The sequence below is a fragment of the Vombatus ursinus genome, unplaced genomic scaffold (assembly GCF_900497805.2).
Source record: "Vombatus ursinus unplaced genomic scaffold, bare-nosed wombat genome assembly UNPS02015406.1, whole genome shotgun sequence".
NCBI lineage: Eukaryota > Metazoa > Chordata > Mammalia > Diprotodontia > Vombatidae > Vombatus > Vombatus ursinus.
This window is the reverse complement of record NW_020955184.1, coordinates 4,104,394-4,125,008: the sequence shown is the minus strand read 5'-3', so window position 1 is coordinate 4,125,008 and position 20,615 is coordinate 4,104,394. Positions and strand designations below refer to the sequence as shown.

The 20,615-nt window shown below is 38.9% G+C and overlaps 1 protein-coding gene and 1 pseudogene across 2 annotated transcripts in view; both read left to right on the top strand.

Moving 5' to 3' along the window:
* KIAA0391 (KIAA0391 ortholog) overlaps positions 1-19,678 on the top strand; it is a 77,077-nt gene extending 57,399 nt beyond the window's left edge. The window contains exons 4-7 of one of the 2 annotated variants that reach the window (XM_027847430.1): positions 3,937-4,044; positions 7,443-7,591; positions 13,068-13,263; positions 19,205-19,678. In XM_027847430.1, the coding sequence (XP_027703231.1) occupies positions 3,937-4,044; positions 7,443-7,591; positions 13,068-13,263; positions 19,205-19,336 (585 nt within the window). In that variant the 3' untranslated portion in view covers positions 19,337-19,678. The remainder of the gene's footprint in view (positions 1-3,936; positions 4,045-7,442; positions 7,592-13,067; positions 13,264-19,204) is intronic. The other variant, XM_027847431.1, reaches the window with a different exon arrangement.
* Positions 13,732-15,977, top strand: LOC114032187 (annotated as a pseudogene).
* Positions 19,679-20,615: the final 937 nt, after the last annotated feature.

Sequence of the window (20,615 nt, the reverse complement as noted above, 5' to 3'; positions counted from 1 at the left end):
TGTGGAAAAGACCAGAGCTGAATAGAAAATTTGACGTTCAAATACAAGACTCAAGTGAAACTTGGAAGAGGTAAACAGGGAAAGAGAAATCAAAAAAGACTTATTACGGTTGAACTGTTTACATTTCTGCAGGGAAAGATGATATTTGTAACTCATGAGTTCTTTGTCAGTATTACGGTAGTGGGAGGGAAAAAAATTATATGTATGTATAGATAGATAGATAGAGGGCACAGGGTGAATGGAAGATGAAGGGGTGATATCTGGAAAATAAAATTAAGGGGTGAGAGAGGATTATACTGGGAGAAGGAGAAAGGGAGAAGTAGAGGGAGGTAAAATATCTCACATGAAACAGACAAGAAACGGCTTTTACAGCGGAGGGGAAATGGGGGAAGGTGAGAGGGAATGAGTGAATCTTATTCTCATAGGATTTGGCTTAAGGAGGGAATACCATACCCAATGGGGTATGGAAATGTATCTTTTACAGGAAAATAAGGGGGAAAGGGGACCAGAGAGCAGGGGGTCAATAGAGGGGAGGGCAGACTGGGGGAGGGGATAATCAAAAGCAAACACTTCTGAGGAGGACCAGGGTCAAATGAGAGAATAGAATAAATAGAGGTTAGGATAGGATGAAGGGAAATATACTTAGTTTTTCACAACAGGACTACTATGGAAGTGTTTTGCATGACTACACATCTATAACCTGTGTCGAGATGTGGTTTTTTTTTTTCAATGAGGGTGGGTGGGGAGGGAGGAAGGGAGAAAATTTATAACCCAAAGTTTTAAAAACACTTGTTAAAAATTATAAAAAGGGAAAAAAAAAAGAAAGGATAAGAATCTGTTGCTGGGGGACAGCAGCTAGGTGGCACAATAGATAGAGCCCCAGTCCTAAATTCAGGAAGACCTGAGTTCAAATCCAGCCTCAGACCAAGCACTTGACATTTACTAGCTGAATGACCCTGGGCAAGTCACTTAACTCCAATTGCCTAAAAAATAAAAAAGAATCTGTTATTGGATGTAGGGGGAGGGATAGAGAAGAGGGTCAGGGGAGCAAAAGCATACTTTACCAAACCTAGAACATTGGTGCTAAGCACACTCCCTTTTCTCTATAAAGAGGGAATGGGAACAAATAAAAGGAGAAATGTAAGAGAAGAAGATGGAGAGAAACACACAGTTAACTATAATTACCATGAATGTCAATGGAATAAACTCAACCATAAAACAGAAGAGGATATCACAATGGATTAAAAAGCAGAATTCAACAATATTTTGTTTACCAAAAACAAAACAAAAAACACTCGAAACATAAAGATTCAGAGGGTTAAAATAAGGGGCTAGAACAAAATCTGTTATACTTTAGCTGACATTAAAAAAGCAGGGGGTAAAAAAAAAAGGCAGGGAGTAGTAATCTTGATCTTAGACAAGGCAATAGCAGAAATAGATTTAAATAAAAGAGCAATGCGAAAACTACCTCTTGCTGAAAGGTACAATAGATGATGAATTCATGTCAATACTAAGCATATATGCACTAAATTGCATAAAGCTAAATAATTTAAGGGAAAAAATGAATTCTAGGGAGAAATTGTAAGTTGGAATAGGGGAATACCTCAATGTGCCTTTTAGAACTGGTTAAATGTAACAAAAAAATAAATTAGATAGAAGTTAGAGACCTGAATAGAATTTTAGAAAGTTTAGCTATATACATGTCTGATTACTGTTGTATAGGATTAGAAAGAAATATACATCTTGCTCAGTTGTGCAAGATACTTTTACAAAAATTGATCATTTACTAAAGCATAAAATCCTCACAAAGAAATGTTAAAAAGCAGTAATGCTAAACATCTTCTACAGACCTCAGTGTAATAAAAATTATATTCAATAAAGGGCCACTAAAGAAACAATTGAAAATTATTTGGAGGCTAAATAACTTAAGGATGGGGGGGGACACACATTATAGGAATAATTGATGAGGTCTTTAAAGATAGTAGCAACAATAAGACAACATACCAAAATTTTTGCAATGTAGCCAAAGCAGTCCTTGGAATTTATTTATTTTTTTTTATTTTTATTTTTTTTGGTGAGGCAAATCAGGGGTAAGAGACTTGCCCAGGGTCACACAGCTAATAAGTATCATGTATCTGAGGTCAGATTTGAGCTCAGGTCCCCCTAATTCCAAGGCCAGAGCTCTATCATAGCTGCCTATCTGCCCTGAAAATTTTTTTATATCTCTAAACACTCATTAATAAAAAAGAGAGAATGTAGACCAATGAATTGGGCATGGAACCACAAAAAACAAAAGCTAAAAAAAACAGTAAATATTAGGAACCCTATTAAACAACAAAAAAGAAATCTAGAAAAGCAAAGAAGAGGTTAATAAAATTTAAAGTAAAAAAATTTCGTTGTATTAATAAATATAAAAAGGCACTGGTTTTTTTTCTTTTAAATAAAATACAAAAGGAAAAGTAAATTGAAATTACCCATAAAAATGAAAAGGGTAGATTCACAAACAATTAAGAAATTAAAGAAATTATCAGAAACTATTTTGCCTAATTATATGCCAATAAAGCTGACAATGTAAATGGATTAATATTTACAAAAGTATAAAATGCCCTAGTATAAGAAATAAGAGCTCTGCAGAACCCATTTTCAGAAAAATAAGTTGAACACACCATAAATGAGCAAAAACCCAGGATCAAATGGATCTACAAGCAAATTCTGTCAAATATTTAAAGAATAGGGGGATAAAATGTCATATGTGAGGAATAACAAGACCATGTTGGCAGCACCATGGAAAGTATAAAGAGGACTAATAAATAGGCACAGAAAAGATAGGTTAGAATCAGATTGTGAAGGACTTTAAATGCCAAACAGAGGAATCTATATTCAATCCATAGGCAATAAAAGATCTTCTACAGCAAGGGTGAGCCACATGTGGCCTTTCTAGGTCCTTGGATGCGACCTTTTGACTGAGTCCAAGTTTTACAGAACAAATCTTTTTTTTTTTTGGAGGCAATGGGGTTAAGTGACTTGCCCAGGGTCACACAACTAGTCTCAAGTGTCTGGTCTGAGACTGAATTTGAACTCAGATCCTTCTGACTCCAGGGCCGGTACTCTATCCACCTAGCTGCCCCAACAAATCCTTTTATTAAGGGGATTTGTTCTGTGAAGTTTGGATTCAGTCAAAAGGCCAAACTTGAGGCCCTAGAGGGCTACCTGTGGCCTCCAGGCCACAGGTTGCCCACCCTGTTCTAGAGCTTATTGAATCAAGCTAGACTTGCTCATTAGGAGTATTGCTGTGGCTGCTTATGGGCAACATTGGATTATAGGATATTGTTCTTTGTCAGAACTCAAAAACTATTGCCTCCTGTGAGGGTGCTACAGTTCTGAATGGAAAAAAAGCCATATGACCTCTCAGTTTTAACATATTTTTTGGCACTATGGTTTTGTACAAAATACTTATCCATTTATATCAGATAATGTCCCTATTTCTGAACATTCCCAAGTTGATCTAATGCAAAAAACTAGTGAAGACATCAAATTAGTAAACAAATTTTGACAAGTAGTCAAGTATTGCCCTCAATGAACATTCAGAATTTTTTAAAGTACTAGTATCCAAATTTGGTTGCACCTGTGACTACCAAAGAATGATAGTGGACTATATCATAGGCTTGTTGAATCTGATAGATATATCTCATCTGGTGCATCAGTTTGACAGTCCAGGGCAGACTTATTCTATCTATGTCATTGCAGTCATTGCGTTCTTTTAGCCTCTTTGTGAGAGGAGTTGTATGTGGAGAGTGTGCATACATATATTGTATGTGTTTTCTGTAAAAATTTTTAATCAACCACAAAAATCATGATATATTTTAGCATACTCTCTTTAGTAAGAATTCAATGAAGTTCTTGTTAATATGATAACTATTTATCTTTTATTTTTAGGAAATTAACAGATTTGTAAACTTTATTAAAAGTTGCCCTCCTTTTGATATTGTGATTGATGGACTCAATATTACCAAAATGTTTCCTAAAATTCGTGAATCTCAAACTGTGAGTGAAGTTTTTTTTTCTTTTATTTTATGTCTGTAGAAGTACTTCTATATTGTATCCTGTAATGTAATTTTATAGGTGTTTCTCTCCCAAGATTTCCACAACTGCTTCCATGAAAAGAAAATGTTTCTCTAGGTTAACAATGACCAAACAGCTTATGCAAGTTTACAATATTCTTCTCAGGAGTACAGTGAATTATAGGGGCTGGGGAAAAGTACTTACTGATATTTCACGACATGCATGTGATGGAATTAGGAATTAGAAGCTGGGTGTTCCAAGTTCATGGCCAGAATTCATCTTAGGCACATTTTGGTTTTGGTCAAAACATACCTCAGTTCTTTAGTTTCTGTAAGCTGTTGACTTTCAGAGAATCTTGTGAGAATTATGAGCCAGCATAATTCATAATGAAGGAGTGGGTGAATGAATGAAAAAGTCTTTGTTAAGCACTTACTTCATACAAAGCATTGTGTTAAGTGCTAGGAATACAAATAGAAAAGCAAGACTGTGCCTGCTTCCCAAGAGCTCACATTCTAATGGAGGAGACTATACACATAGGAGGTTTTAGTTGCAAATCAGATGGAATGGCATATGAGATTAGGATACAGCAGTAAAAGCAGATGATGATTTATCTTTATTGTTATTTCCCATCATAATAAAATCATACCCATTTTTTATTCTGAACTTTTTGACTATGTCAGTCTTCAATGGAGAGAATTCATCTTTTCAGGTCTTAGCAATTACCAAGTCAGCTCTCTACAAGAGTTAAATTCACTGGATGTTGGCTTTAGGGGCATGGCTGAAAGCAGAGCTGCTGATTTAGGGGGAGCAATTTTGTTCTTAGAGCTCTTAGGCCTGTGGTCCTGGGCTTTCTCTAACATAGTCTAAGGAGAATTGGTAACTGGGGTAACATTTGATTTGCCTATCACGTGCTGCCTTTTGTCTCTCCCTCAGGGTTCCTTATTGATTCAGATAGACTGGCTTGCCTGCCTTATAAGTGGCAGTTGGTTGGTAGTTGATGAAGATGGCTGGCTGGCCCCTTCTCCACAGGAATTACTCGCCTGAATGAGGCTGTAGGCATTGTAGAGATTTAGAGACCAAAGGTCTTAATTCTAACACTTAGTTTCCTTTCAACAGTCATTTAGAAAGGGGTATAGATAGCTTCTGTCCCTGCTGCCCTTTTTAGCTTCCTTTTTATGTGTTATCTTCCCCCATGAGAATGTAAGTTCCTTGAGGGTAGGGCTTGTCTTTCTGCTTGTATTAACATCTCACTTGTTCCCTCTACTAGACTTTCATTTCCTCAGTCCCTCAGTACTTTCCCCAGCTACTGCTCCTGCTCTAATTTCACTTTTGTCTTTCTTCAATTTAGTAATTTTACCTACTCTCAGTGTTTTTATGAGGTAATATTTGTAAAACATGTACCTGGCACAGTGCCTGGCATATAGCAGGGAATTAATTAATGTTCATTCCCTTCCCTTCCAACATCAGCCTAATAATTAGTCATTTCAACTCAACAATACCCATTGCTCTTGATTCTTTTGCCTTACCCCTGTAATGCTCTTCACTTGCCAAATTTTAGTTCTAGATTACTTCCATGCTCAGCCTTCTCTTCTGCTATTCATCTGCTGAATGAAGCTGGATATAACCATGTCTGACTGGGCCCTACCAGTCCTAGGCCCTCGCTACAGCAAGTTAATACTTTTATTCCTCCCTAAATGATTTCTTATCTCACTGCTCATAACAGCTATTCCAAATCCTCCTTCAAGCCTTCCACAACTCCTTCCCTCTCTACTCTCAACTGAGAATCTTGCCTCTTACTTTACTGAGAACATTGTGACCATACAGCATTAACTTCCTCTTCCTTTCTCTTCATCTCAAAACCTCTTGATAATGTAACCCTCTCCCTCCTCTTTTCTTATAACATCTGAAAAAGAGATGGCCCTTCTCCTAGCCATGTACAAGTTCCATTCCCCTACTCCCAATTGCATCCATAATCATCCTTTCTCTCTCTCTCTCTCTCTTTCTGTCTCTCTCTCTCTTTCTCTCTGTCCCTCTCACCCTTCCCACCCCTCTTCTCTCTCCCTCTCTCATCTTTTTCCTCTCCTAATCAACTGACTCCTTCCCTACTGCCTTCAAACATGCCCAAGTCCTTCATCAACCTTTACTAGACCCTATCAGACCCTCAAGCTATTGTCTTTTCTCTCTCCTCTTTTTCAGCCAAACTTCCAGAAAAGGCTATTTATAATCACTTCTGTCCTTTCATTCACTCCTCATTTCTTTGTATTCTGCCTTCTGACCTCATTACTCAACTGAAATTGCTATCTCCACATTTACCAATAATCTCTTATTTGCTAAATCTGATTGACTTTTCTCAGTCCTGATCCTTCTCAACCTGTCTTCTGCATTTGACACTGGTAACCACCCTATCCTTCTGGATATATTCTTCTGTTTCCATTATACTTTTTTTTTAAATAATATTTTATTTTTTTCTCACTTGCATGTATAAACAGTTTTTTAACATTGATTTTTTTTTTAAATTTTGAATTCCAAATTCTCTCCTTCCTTCCCTCCCCTGAGACAGTAAGCAATTTGATATAGGTTATACATGTGCAGTCATGCAAAATATATTTCCGTATTAATCATGTTGTGAAGGAAAACACATTACCCCCCCACAAAAAAATAACAAAAAAAAAGTGAAAACTAGTACACTTTGAACTCCATTAGTTCTTTCTCTGGAAGTGGGTAGCATTTTTCATTATGAGACCTTTGGAATTGTCTGTGACATTTTTCTTTCCTGCTTCTCTTCTACTGTTCCTCAGTTTCCTATGCTTTCTCTTCTTCCTCTATACTCTCTCTTAGTAACCTCATCTGTTCCCATTGGTTTAACTATGCAGGCAACTCCCTAACCTACATACATATCCAGCCACAGTCTATTCCCTGAGCTTCAGACCCATATCAAGTCAAGTCAACAAGATTTTAATAAGCACTTGCTACATACCAGACATTATACTTGGCATTAAGGATGCAAAGAAATGAAAAAAATAATCTCTGCTCCCCAGGTACTCATAGCCTAATGGGAGGGACAACATGAAAACAACTATATACAAACAAAATATAAACAGGTTAAATTGGACAGTCCTAGAGGGACAACACTAGCACTAGGGGAGGATCACAAAAGGCTTCTTACACAAGGTAAAATTTTTTCTCATACTTGAAGGAAGCCACGGAAGACAAGAGGTACAGATGAGTGAGAGAATTCCAGGTCTTGGCACAACCGGTAGGAATGCTCAGAACTAGGGGTGAAATGTCTTGTGCATGGAACCGATCAGTCACAAGAAGTGCTCTCCACCATAAAAATTCCTCCTGTGATTTTTCCTGTCTGTTGACTTTGTACCTTTCAGCTTCTTGATGTGGTCTCTCAAATAACAAAACAGAATCTTCAAGTGCTTGTCCTGGGTCGGAGGCACATGCTAAACGGAAGTTCCAGGTGGCAAAAGAATGAAATGGCAGCTGTGCAGAACATGGCCTACTGCTTCTTTGCTGATAACGTGTGAGTATCTAGGACAAAAGGCACATGCAGCTAGTTTGTGTATGAGTAGATCTCAGTAATATTTTATTATAGCATTCCATCAAAGGTGGAACAAGCATTTAGTTAGCTGTGCTGTAAGTAAAAAGATTAAGAATCATTTCAAGCAAGAATACATCACCAAGGGGCAACTAGGTGGCACAGCAGATAGTGCTCTGGCCTTGGAGTCAGGAGGGCCTGAGTTCAAATCCAGCCTCAGACACATGACACTTACTGGCTGTATGACCCTGGGCAAGTCACTTAATCCCAATTGCCTCGCCAAAAAGGCAAAAAAAAAAGAATATGTCCCCAAACTTAGTACTACATGGAGTTTGCTATCAAATTTTGTCAGCATTTGAAAGATCTTTATTCCCAGAGAAGACTGAGTTCCCTGCCTAATGCATGGAACACCAGGCTGAGTTCAGGCACCTAAATTAAAGGCTTTAGAACTGGAGGGAACCCTAGAGACTATCTAATCCAGAACCCCCTCAATTTGAGGTTGAGAAAAGTTGAGGCCCTTCTTCTAGTCACTAGACATTCAATTTGTAGTGTTGGTCAAATTTCTTTTGGGTCTCTGTGCCTGTTTTTCTATTAGTTTTAAAAAATAGTTTGACAGCAGATCATTTTAGAGCATCTAAATGGAAGTGACTACATAAATGCAAAGTGTTGTTATCAGGAAAAAGTCTAATTGGAAATGGACTCTATTGTATCATGGGCTATATATTTAGTGCTGACTGAAGTTAAAAATTCACTCATTATATTTAACTCAGTAACCCTCTTTCCCCATAGGTCCTTATATTTTTCACTTATTTCTGATTTCCAGTCTAGTCCAATAAACATTGATTATGAGTATGGAGGACATTCCAGGCATGGAGGAGAGGCTTTTCAAAGGCATAGAAGCAAGAAGTAGAATTCTCATTTAGGAAACAGTTAATTGGCATGGTTGCCTAAAACATATTGTGAATGAAAAAGAATAATGCACAGACTGTAAAAGTAGACTGAAACTAGGTTCTGAAGGGCTTTGAATTCCTAGCTATAGAGTTTATATTTTATGCTAGAAGTAATAAGGAATCTCTGAAGTTCTTAAACAGGGAAGTGACATGGTCAGACTTATGCCTTGGAAAGATTATCTTAGTAGTAAGTGGAGGACAAAAATTGGAGAAAGAATAGATCAGAAATCAGATGTCCAATTGTGAGAGCTAGTGCAAAATATGGTCATGTGACACTGAGAAAGTGACAGGTGTAGGGGGGAGGCAGGTGAAATCAGTTGATCAAACATTTACTAAACACCTGTCATATCATGTGCCGGGCACTGTGCTAAGGTGCTGTGGACAGAAGCAAAACAGTCCCTGCCTTCAGGGAACTTACATTCTAACAGAGGAGACCACATGCACAAATATTGGCATACACAGAGCACATACAATATACATTGTATATTGTGTGTGTGTGTGTGTGTGTACACATTGTGTGTGTGTTTATGTATATGTATACATATAGTAATGTTAGAAAGGAAGGCAACTGAGGGGAACCCATAAAGTCCTCATGCAAAAGGATAAACATGAGTTGAATTCTGAAGGAAACCAAGGATTCCAAAAGGCAAAGATAAAAAGAAAGAATTCCAGGCATAGAGGACAAACAGTTTAAAAATACAGATAAGATATAAAGCAGACCTGCACAACTTGGCAATAGGTAGGGGCCAAAATTAAAATGGGCTAAACTTCTTCAGGCCACAGATAGGTTTTTAGTGCCTCACTTTGCAAGTAAAAGTATAATTAATGATTAAACTATTTCTCAAAAGCATTTTTTTTTAATTGGGACATAGTCCAGCAATCAGCAGACACTTCTTTATGAACTCACCTTCAGTAAAAGACTTCCCAGCAGCAGCAATTTCTTTAGAAATCTGAAAACTAACCTTAGTAGCCACCTCATTTTCTGAGTTTACTTTCTTGAAAAACCATTGTTCCCCACTGAGATTTTTCGACAATTTGGATGCTTCGATTTGTTTTTCATTGGTGTCCAATTTGCTTAAGTCAAGATGTTTTGATTGGAAATGGCAATGAAAATTGTATTCTTCGGAACAGCTATTACTTCTTGGCCAACAAATATTTTGTCTCTCATACAAGTAAATGAGTATCTCTTTGTCCACTCCGAATTAAATACTCTATGTTCTGATTCAATCTTCTGTTTCTTTTTATTATCCATTTTACAAAGTCACCCTAAAAACTTTAATGTTAGAACCAGAAAATCACCACAGCAAATGCTCATATACAAAGAAACACTGAACTGTCCGACTTGGAGAAAGCACCACACACTTATCTAACTTGGAGGGCAGCCACGAAGTGAAGGAGGAGAAGAAATCCTTACATTGTTGCCGCTCATCAAATAGAGGCATCAGCTGCATTGGTGCGTGGCAGCACTCGCTTTGTCCTGGTTCAATGCCAGTAGCGACCAAAAAGATACAACTCTTGCTCCTCTCAGACTAGAGACAGACTGATAATGGTTGGATGCCACTGGCCACATGACAAACAGGAATGAGTACACAGTGGCAACCCACCCACCAAGTTACATGACGGGCACAATAGTGACTAGTACAAGGTGGCTTAAACGGGGCTGGGACAAAGCACTCATTACATCTTTACTTTCTTTTACACCCCCTACATTTTTCATGGGCAGCCCAAAATCCTTTGGCAGACTGCAAGTGGTCCACAGGCCGAATGTTATGCAGGCCTAATATGTGTAAAAAAATCATATGTAAGAAAAAAAAAGTACAGCACTTGCAAGATAGTAATATGTAATAAAATGGGAAATATAAGATAACTCTAATCAATCAATAATCAGTAGATATTTATTAAGCACCTACTATGTGTCAGGCACTGGGCTAAGTCCTCAACATACAAAAAGAGGCAAAAGATAGTCCCTGCCCTTAGGAATCTTATAATCTAATGGCCAGGTCACAGAGAGCTTTAAATGCCAGAATTGTTTATTGATTCTGCCATAATTTTCTTCCCACTCCATTCCAGCTGCCAAAGTGATATTCCTAAAGCACAGGTCCAACCGTGTCACCTCTCTGCTTAGTAAATTCCAGTGGCTCCCTGTCATCTCTGAGATCAAATACAAAATCTTCTGTTTGCTATTCAAAACTCTTTGTAACTTAACCTCCCCCACCCTACCTTTCTAGTCTTATATTTTACTCACTACCAGGTACTCTTTAATCCAGCGACACTGGCCCCCTTGCTGTTCCACAAACAAGATACTCCATCTCTCAACTCTGGGCTTTTTCTTCATCTGTTCCTTGAAAGTTCTCCCTCCTCTTCTCTGCTTCCTGACTTCCTTCACATTCCATCTAAAATCCCACCTTCTATAGGAAAGACTTTCCCAACCCCTTTTAATTCTAGTGCCCTCCTTCTGTCAACTATTTCCTTTTTATTCTGTATTTATAACTTGTTTATACATATCTATCTGCTTGCTTGTTGTCTCCCTTAGTAGATTGTGAGTTTCTTGAGGGCAGGGACTGTCTTTTGCCTTTTTTTTTTTTTTTTTTTTTTTTTTTTTCTATCCCCAATGCTTAACACAATGCTTGGAATATAATAGACACTTAATTGACTGACTGATTCTAAAGATAATAAGGAACCACTGGAGTTTATTAGGGGGAAGGGATAGGGTGGGTGGCTGGCTGTAACATAGTCAGACATGCCCTTTAGAAAAATCCTTTGGTGGCAGTGTGGAGAATGGATTAGAATAGTAATCTCTACTAGAGACAGGGAAACCAGTCAGGAAGCTGTTACCATAACCTAAGCAAGAGGCTCCTGAATTAATGATGGTAGCTAAATAAGTAGAGAGAAAGGGACTTATTCAAAAAAGTTATTTGCATATTAAAATAACAGTATTTAACAGTTGGGTAGGCAGGATGTGGTTCAGTGGATAGAGCACTGGCCCTGGAGTCAGGAAGACCTGTATCCTGGGCAAATCACTTAACCTCTGATTACCTGACAAAATGGATCTACTGGACCCACTGGAGAAAGAAATGGCAAACCATTTCAGTATCTTTGCGAAGCCCCAAATGGAGCCACAAAGGGTTGCGTACAACTGAAAAAGGACTAAACAACAACAGAGGCAGAATGAGAGAGAGTGAAGAATCAAGAATAATAGTTGCAGATAAGATTTGATAATTTATTGGTTGAGGGTTTGAGGGAGGGTGAAGACTCAGGAATGACTTTGAGGTTGGAAATCTGAGTGACTGAAAATTTATGGTACCCTATAGAGAAATAGCAAAGTTTGGAGGCAGGATGGATTTAGAGGGGAAAACAATTAGTTTTATTTTGGATTTGTGATGTTTGAGATGCCTGTGAAGATGTTCAGCAACGAGTTATTGATTCAAAACACACAGAGACTAGAGGTAGATATATAAATCTGGGAGTCATCTACATAAAGATGATAATTAAACCCATAGATACTGATGAAATTGCCAAATGGGAAAAAATAGAAGGGGACTCAGGACAGAGTTAAGTCCCAGGGGAAGGTTATGGGTTTTTTCGGTTGTTGTTTTTTTTACACAGGGATTTGAAATAGACTCACTTAAATTGAACCAGTAGTAAGATTTTGTAACATTTTGTAGTCAGAATTGCTCAGAACCCAAGTGGTTGCCAACATTCCTCCCACATGTGCAGAAATGTAATGAGTATTTTTATATTAGGGGTGGGATTGATAGAGAAAAATTATAGCTGTCTCTGGGACTTTAGGAAATTATGAGTCCTTAGTGATTCTTGAAGGAGGGAAACCTTTGTAATATAGGAAATTTCTGATCTGAGTAACTCCCTAGGAACTGCTTTGAAAAATGCAAATTTCATCTTCCATTTGGGGTTCGACAAAGAACGTGTTGTGCATAATACCCATCTCTAGCTTGTTCTATGAGTTTTGGAGGGAAGAAATGCTTGATTTAATCAATGTTACAAATAGAAAAAATATGCTTTGGTCACAAATTAGCATTTAGGAGCTGAAAGTCAGTATTTTAAACAAGTTTTTTTTGTTGTTTGTTTGTTTTAGGCAGTTAGGGTTAAGTGACTTGTCCAGGGTCACACAGCTAGTAAGTGTCAAGTGTTAGATCCGAGGCCTGATTTGAACTCAGGTCCTCCTAAGTTTAGGGCTAGTGTTCTATCTACCGTGCCATCTAGCTGCTTCAGTTTTAAACAGTTTTAAACTACCTGACTGAGTAAATAGAACCCTAAACTATAGACCTTCAACAGATCAAATCATCTTCCCTTTCAGTCTTTTGTACTCTCTTTGAAATATTACTATTGGTGTTATAAAGACCTGCAGTGGGTAATGAAAACTGCTGTATTCATAGTATCAACAATTTAGAACACTTCTTCAAAAAATAGTAAAGAAATATAAAGTATAGAGAAGACAATTGTGTCTCTTTCTTTTAACTCTTCAGAGCTCTCTCTCTTTTTGGTTGACTTAGTTCAGAAGATGATGCCTTCCTATTATATGCCACTCTGCACTCAGGGAACCACTGCAGATTTCTTACCAGAGATCTGATGCGGGACCACAAAGCCTGTTTGCCTGATGACAAGACTCGACATCTATTCTTTAGGTGGCAGCAGGGACATCAACTTGTGTTCCTCAACTATTACCCAGGAAAAAAGATCATTTTTCAGGTGTGTTTTCACCTCTCTGTGTTGGGTCAGCAGGGTATGATACTGATTAAGAATGTGAGACAAAAAAAGAGCATTATTTCAGAAAGGCCATATACAACTATTAACTGTTAAAGAGAATTCCCTCTACCTCCTTTCCTTCTAAAATGGAGTTGTAATTGTTTCATTTTTTTTCTCTACTGTCTGAAATTTTCTGAGTTATAAAAACAAAAAGTTTCTAACACACTGAAATTTTTCAGTATTCATTAGATATCACTGAAAAGAACCTATGACTTCATGAAATGAACCTTCATAGACGGGTTTGGTTTGGTTTGGTTTTTAAAACTTTTATTATTTATTTGTTAAGCACAGTGGAATCAAATTATTATTATTTATTATTCACTACAGAATCAAAACTACTTTAAGATTCTTCATACTTCTTCCCTTGCTCAATCTATATGTGCCTATTAGTTCTGGTGAGTTCTCCTTTTGTTGTATTAGATGTATATTAGCAAATAAAAAAAAACTAGTATAATCTTGGGCTACATTAGAGAGAGATTCTATTCTGGTCTAGAAAGACAGTAGTACCATTGTACTTGACCATGATTTGACTACGTCTGGAATCTCTTGTTCAGTTTTAAGTTCCACAGTTTAGGAGTAACATTGAAAGGCTGGAGAACATCCAGGAGAGGATAACGAAGATCTGGGAATTACCAACATAGATGGCAGTTTGAAAGCATGGGAAGTCATGACACTAAATAAAATAATATAAAGGGAGAAGAGAAGAGGGCCCAGGACAGAGCCTTAGGAGACTCCCATGGTTAACTGTCATGATCTGAATGAAGATCCAGCAAAAGAGACTGAGCAGGAGTAGTCAGACAGGTAGGAGGAGAATCAGAAGAGAGTAGTATTACAGAAACCTAGAAGAGATCATCAAGAAGACAGTAATCGGGACTGAGGGACAAAAGGACTGACTGCCAGGCTGAGGACCAGAACTGAAAGCTGGCGCCAGCAGCCTGAAATGCAATAGCCACCAGAAGTCTGGAGCCAACTCAGCCACAGCCTAGGCCTGGTTCAATTCCCCAGGGGCCCATGGCAAGCAGCCCTGCCCTGGGCCTGGGCTTGTCATTGAGCCTGCAACTATTGAACCACCAGCCCACCTTGGCCCATAATACTAGGTACACTGGGCATGAAAACAACACTACTACCCCTTCCACAGCACCATGAGCCATTGGGACCCTGTCCCAGGGTGCAGTCACTGCCATCATTGTATTCTCAGTCGTGGGTAGTGGCACTGGCCCTGCTGGGCCAGAAGCTTCATGAGAAATGCCAGATAGAGGGCACCTACCAGCCCAGCAGTGAAGAGCAGTAGGGTGCCCGGGCACCACTGCACCCCAACCTGAAGCTTCCCCTGAAGAGTGGCTCATCTGAGCACTGCATCCCCCCTCTTCCTGCACATAACCCCATACCCCATTTCTAGTTTTAGACCTACCCAACATTGGGCACTCAACCACTTTGACAACCTCCTTCAGGGACTATCTGAAGTAACACTGAGGGCCTCAGATGCTAGGGGTGGCAGGGAGTGGGCAGGAGAGTGCTGGCTAAGCTGCTGAACATTGGCCTGGAACTGGCAGCTACTACTTCTGCTTTTCCTGGCTGGAGTTATGGTGGCCACCTGGCCCTCTACCCTGATGGCCTGCTCCTGCCTTTCAACCCTGGTCTCCATGCCTTTCAGTTGTTCCATGCAGCTGAGATAGCCGCAGGTCCCTAGGACTCAAAGAATAACGCATGAAGCTGGGTGTCTTGCTGGGGTTAGGGTGGGTGCAAAAAGTTTGGGTCTCCTTCCCTTTTGTGGAGAGGGGCAGAGACTTTGGTGGGCACTGAAACTGAGCACCAGTTCCCCATCCCCAGGACATTTCCAGTGGCCACTTAACTCTCTGGACTAATCGTCCCCTTCTGGTGAATAATAATAGGTACTTGAAATGAAAAGGAGGTGCTTAGAAAAATCTCCTGCCCCTTCTGGAAAACTTCCCCTACCTCCTTTCTCTGAAACTTCCACCTCTCCCTGGTCCCTTCTTTTTTTCCTCTCCCTTTCCATCACCACTACCTCCAATTCCCTAGAACTGTACTTGGGAGGGGCTGCTTGATTTGTATTTTTTATAAAGATGGTTAAAAAAAAAAAAGACAGTAATCAACACTGTCAAAGACTGCAGATGTCAAGAAGGATGAGGATTGAGAAAAGGCCATTAGATTTGTCAGTTAAGAAATCATTGGCGGAGCAGCTCGGTGGTGCAGTGGATATGAAGAGGTGGGGGCGTTTTGGGATGCTCCTAGATGCACAGAGGTACCCCAAAATCGCGGGAGGTTTTGGGGTGCTGGGAAAAAGCCCAGATCGCGGCACTGAATCTGCCTGAATGAATTCAACCCAGATCTTCTTCCAGCCAGAGAAAAAGTTTATTAAAGATAAAGCATATAGGCCAGACTCCCAAGGAACCCAAACATCAGTGATCTAAATGGGGGCTGGGGGCTAAGGAGGCCAGGTGACCCCCATAAACATGGGCGGGCGTGGGAGTCTCAGCCTCTAGGGGCATGAGAAATTCCCAGCCTCTGAATGGGGATTGGGGTGGATAGGCCATGTAACACTCGTTCATGAGCAGACAGGAGGGCCTCAGCCTCTAAGCTTGAGAAACAGCTCAGCATCAGAATGGGGCAAAGATGAGTCTTAAGTACAGAAAGACTGGGGAAGGGGTCTAGGAGTGGCCAAGCAGTTTGGAGTGACAGGAGGAGGGGTCTAAGGAGATCTGGATGGGAGTGGCTAGTAAGCTGAGATGAACAGAACTCCTGGGTCCTGGACTTTATGGCGCCTAGCTCAAATTAAGGGTGAGAAGTGACCAAAGGCTATAGGAAGGTGAAACAATGGAAGGGAGATTGGGTGTAGGCGCAATGCAAGGCCAGTTGGAGGGGGGAGGTGATTGAGAGGAAGGGTTCGGTTAGGGTGAGAATTTCCATTTGGAATGTCCGAGAGATCTGAACAGACAATGAGAAAAGATAATGAAGGGAGTTGGAAGGGGAAGTTTGCTTTCAAAAGAAAATAAAAGCAGTTTCTAAAACTTTAGGGTTTTCCTGGGATCTGTAGACAAACTGAAGCCAGATTCTTTTTGGGATCAGGAAGGAAAGCGCATTTGAATAAGATTTCAAACAGAGAATCTAAAAGTTTTAAGGTTTTTCTGGGAATTGTAAACAAAGGAGCCAAATTCCTTTTGAAAAGGGGCAAAAAGGGAAAAGGGCAAAGATAGATAGATAGAGCATCATAGGGAGCACCAGCCCTGGAGTCAGGAGGACCTGAGTTCAAATTCGGCCTCAGACACATAACACAGCCGTGTGACTCTGGGCAAGTCACTTAATCCCAAATGCCTTGCCAAAAAAAAAAATCATTGATTACTTTGAAGAGAGCAGTTGCACTTAAATCATAAAGTCAGAATTTCACAACTACACCATAAGCCCATAACCATATGGGCAATAGAAAAGGGGACCTATCAGAAAAGCTGGTTCCCACTCAGGCAAACAAGTAGAAAATATCCTAGCTGAACCAAAGACTAGCAAGAGATGGATGTAATATATCTGGAGGCATCAAAATCACACTTGCGCAAGATAGCCCCAGGATAACACAGGGAAGGGAATGTAACAAGCAAAACAAACTGATCCCACAGGGGAGATTAAAAGAAAGGGGAAGAACTAAAAACTAAACAGGTGTCCCTTGATTGGGGAATGACTGAATAAATTGTGGTAAGAGAATATAATAGAAAAGAGATAATTTCTGGGAATCTTTGGAAATAGGACCTGACATAGAGTGAATTGAGCAAAACCAAGAGAACATTTTATACAATGGAAACAGTCTTGTAAAGAAACAGTTTTGAAAGACTTAAGAACTTTTCTCACGGCAATCCCCAACCATGTTTTCAGAGGAACTATATAATGCTTCATGTTCTCCACCCCTTGACAAAGAGGTGACAAACTCAGGGTACATAAAGAAACATGCATTTGGGGCATGGCAATTGTGTGAATTTGTTTTGTTTGACTATGTTACAAGAAGGGTTTTTTTTTTTCCTCTTAATTGGAGGGGGTTGGAAGGGATGAGAGAAGCAAAGTTACCAAAAAAAGGAAAAGAGGAGGACCATTAACACATTTTTATAAGTACACAGAAGAGTACAGAAGGTAGATGAGAAGGGAACAGACAAGCAAGACAGTTTTGAAAATAATGGATTGATACATTTGACACTTGTGACCCTGGGCAAGTCACTTAACCCAGATTGCCTCACACACACAAAAAAAAGTAATGGATTGGATTCATTATATACTTTATTTAAAAAGTAAATGGTATGCAATAGAGATTCATGGCTTCATATTTAATTCTCCTTCGTGTCCAACTTTATATATGAAAATGTTCATGAGTTCAGTTTAGTTTTTGGTATTAACTTTAAAATTTTTTAAAAATAATATTTTGGGTTTTTCCCAGTTACATGTAAAGACAATTTTTATCGTTCATTAAAAAAAATTTTTGAGTTCCAAATGTTCTCTCTCCCTCCCTCACCTACCCTTCTCTCTGAGACAATAAGCAATTTGATACAGGTTATACATGTTCAATCATGTAAAACATAATACAATATTAGTCATGTTGTGAAAGAAGACACAGACCTAGAGGGGGAAAAACATGAAAAAATAAAGTGAAAAATAATATCCTTTGATCTACATTCAGACTCTATCAGTTGTTTCTCTGGAGATGGATAACATTTTTCATCATGAGTCCTTCGGAATTGTCTTGGGTTATTGTATTCTCATTCACAGTTGAACTTAAAAACTTTTTTTAAACTAATTTTTTTTTTAAGTAGAGCTGTCCAAAAGTGGAATATGCTGCTTTGAGAAAATAGTCAGTTATACCTCACTTTAGATCTTCAGGCATAAGCTAGATGATCACTTGTTAGGCATATTGTAGAAGGGATTCCTGTACTGCTCTAGCTTGGACTAAAAGGTCTCTAAGTTACCTTCCATCCAAGTCAATCTGCAAGTATTTACCAAATGCTATCTGATGGGCAATGTGCTGTGCCTGGAGTACACAAAGAAAGGTGAAAAGAGTCCCTGCCCTCAAAGAGCTCATATTCTAATGTGGAGACAGTATGCAAACAACTATATACATGCAAGATTAATACAGAGTAGAAGGAACGCATTAACAATAGGAAGAGGGGAACAACCAGGAAAAAGGCCTGTTACAGAAGGTGATGTTTGAGCTGAGACTTGGAGGAAGCCAGGAGGTGGAGATGAGCAGGGAGAGCATTCCACGAATTGGGGACAATCTATGAAATGGCCCGGAGTCAGGAGATGAGTATCACATGTGAGCAACAAACATCAAGCCAGTATAGTTGTATCACAGAGTACCTGGAGAAGAATAAGGTATTATTAGAAGACTGGAAGGTAGGAAGGGATCAGATTGTGAAAGACTTTAAATGCCAAAAAAGATTTACAACAAGAAACTACTAGGATATAACTGATTGGGGGATATGAGAACCTGCTCTAAGATAGTGGCTGTATAAGTGGAGAAAAAAGAATTTTGGAGATCATAAACATAGAATTGGGTATGTTGTGGGTGTTGTGAGATGTGGAGATCAGTGATATGACCATCTCTGTAGCTGAGGAAGAGTTGAAGAGTAGACATTGAGAATTAAGTAGATTGGAACTGCAAGTTAGGATATTTGAGAAATCATCAATAAGTATGTTGAAGTTCCTGCTATGAGAACAAGATGAGAAAGACTGAGAAAGAAAGATGAGAAAGAAGTATTGAACTCATGGAGCAATGAAGAATGTCCTGGGGGTTCAATGGATAATTCTGCCATTCTTTCAGGTCAGTGTTGCTATCAATATATTCTGTCAATACTAACATAAATCTTATGTCCTGTTTCTGATTCAACAGTCTGTTCTCACCTATGATACAGTGGTACAGACAACAGGAGACTCATGGCATATACCATATGATGAAAACATGGTGGAAAGATATTCCTATGAAATACCAACTAAATGGCTTTGCCTTCAGCAACAAAACTGAGGCTTCTAGCCTGGACTGGGTGGCCTCTGAGTGCCCTTCCTGCTCTAGATAGTGATCTTCACTAAACGTCTAGGTAGCATTTTGGCTACTGCAAAACAAAGTGGTTCTCATACAGGATAGATAATCCAAGACTGGAGCTCTGCATATGCTCTGGAAAAGAAGAAAATATATTACTTTGCCTATTCAAACAAATCTACAATTTTAATAAGTGGTTTTTAAATTAAATGAAACATTTAATCTTCATTTCAAATTACATTTTCCCCAAGACTTCCCTTCTGCTGTACATTCTGCTGTATTTTATAAATTTGATGATTATAGATATTTGGTGCTGCCCAACAATAAACTGAATATTTCTACATTTATTTGTTTTCCTTTATTAAATTTGATGATTTCTGTGGATTAATTTTATTTGCTGCTATTTTATTAAAGCTGTAATTATTTTGATTACCATATTATTGGTTTGCTAAAATTTTCTATGTGAATCATTATATCATCTGCAGATAGGGATAATTACCCCTCCTCTTTGCTTATACCTATTCCTTTAATTTCTTCCTCTTGTCTTGTAGCTAGAATGTCTTGTACTTTGTCATAGTGGAGAAAGGAGGCTTAACTTTTTGGGAAAGCTTCCAGTACTTCTTTATCATAAATCATGCTAGCTTATGGGTTTTAAGTAAATACTGTTGACTATGTTGAAAGGAGACCATACTAGGAGAAGAACTTCTTTGACAGGAATTTCTGGGAAAACTAAGGCAATTTGGCAGAATACAGCTTTTAAAGGAACATCTTAAAATATACTCCAGTAAGTTCCAAGTGGATAAATGATTCAAATATGAACTATCATATCATAAAAAGGGAGATAAAGAAGAATTCATAATCCAACAAAGAATAAAAGGGATTATCAAAGAAAATCTTGATTTTATAACATTTTGAAAGCTTGCACAAACAAAATCATTTCAGCTAGAATAAGAAATGGATTGGAGAAAAACCTTTGTATTTAACATCCCTGGAGCACCGGCCCTGAAGTCAGGAGGACCTGAGTTCAAATCCAGCCTCAGACCAAACACTTGACATTTATTAGCTGTGTGACCCTGGGTAAGTCACTTAACCCCAATTGCCTAAAAAAAAAAATGAGAATAGAGACTATCTTTGGGGCAGCTAGGTGGCACAGTGGATAGAGTACCAGCCCTGAAGTCAAGAGGACCTGAGTTCAAATCCAGCCTCAGACCAAACATTTGATACCTACTAGCTGTGTGACCCTGGGCAAGTCACTTAACCCCAA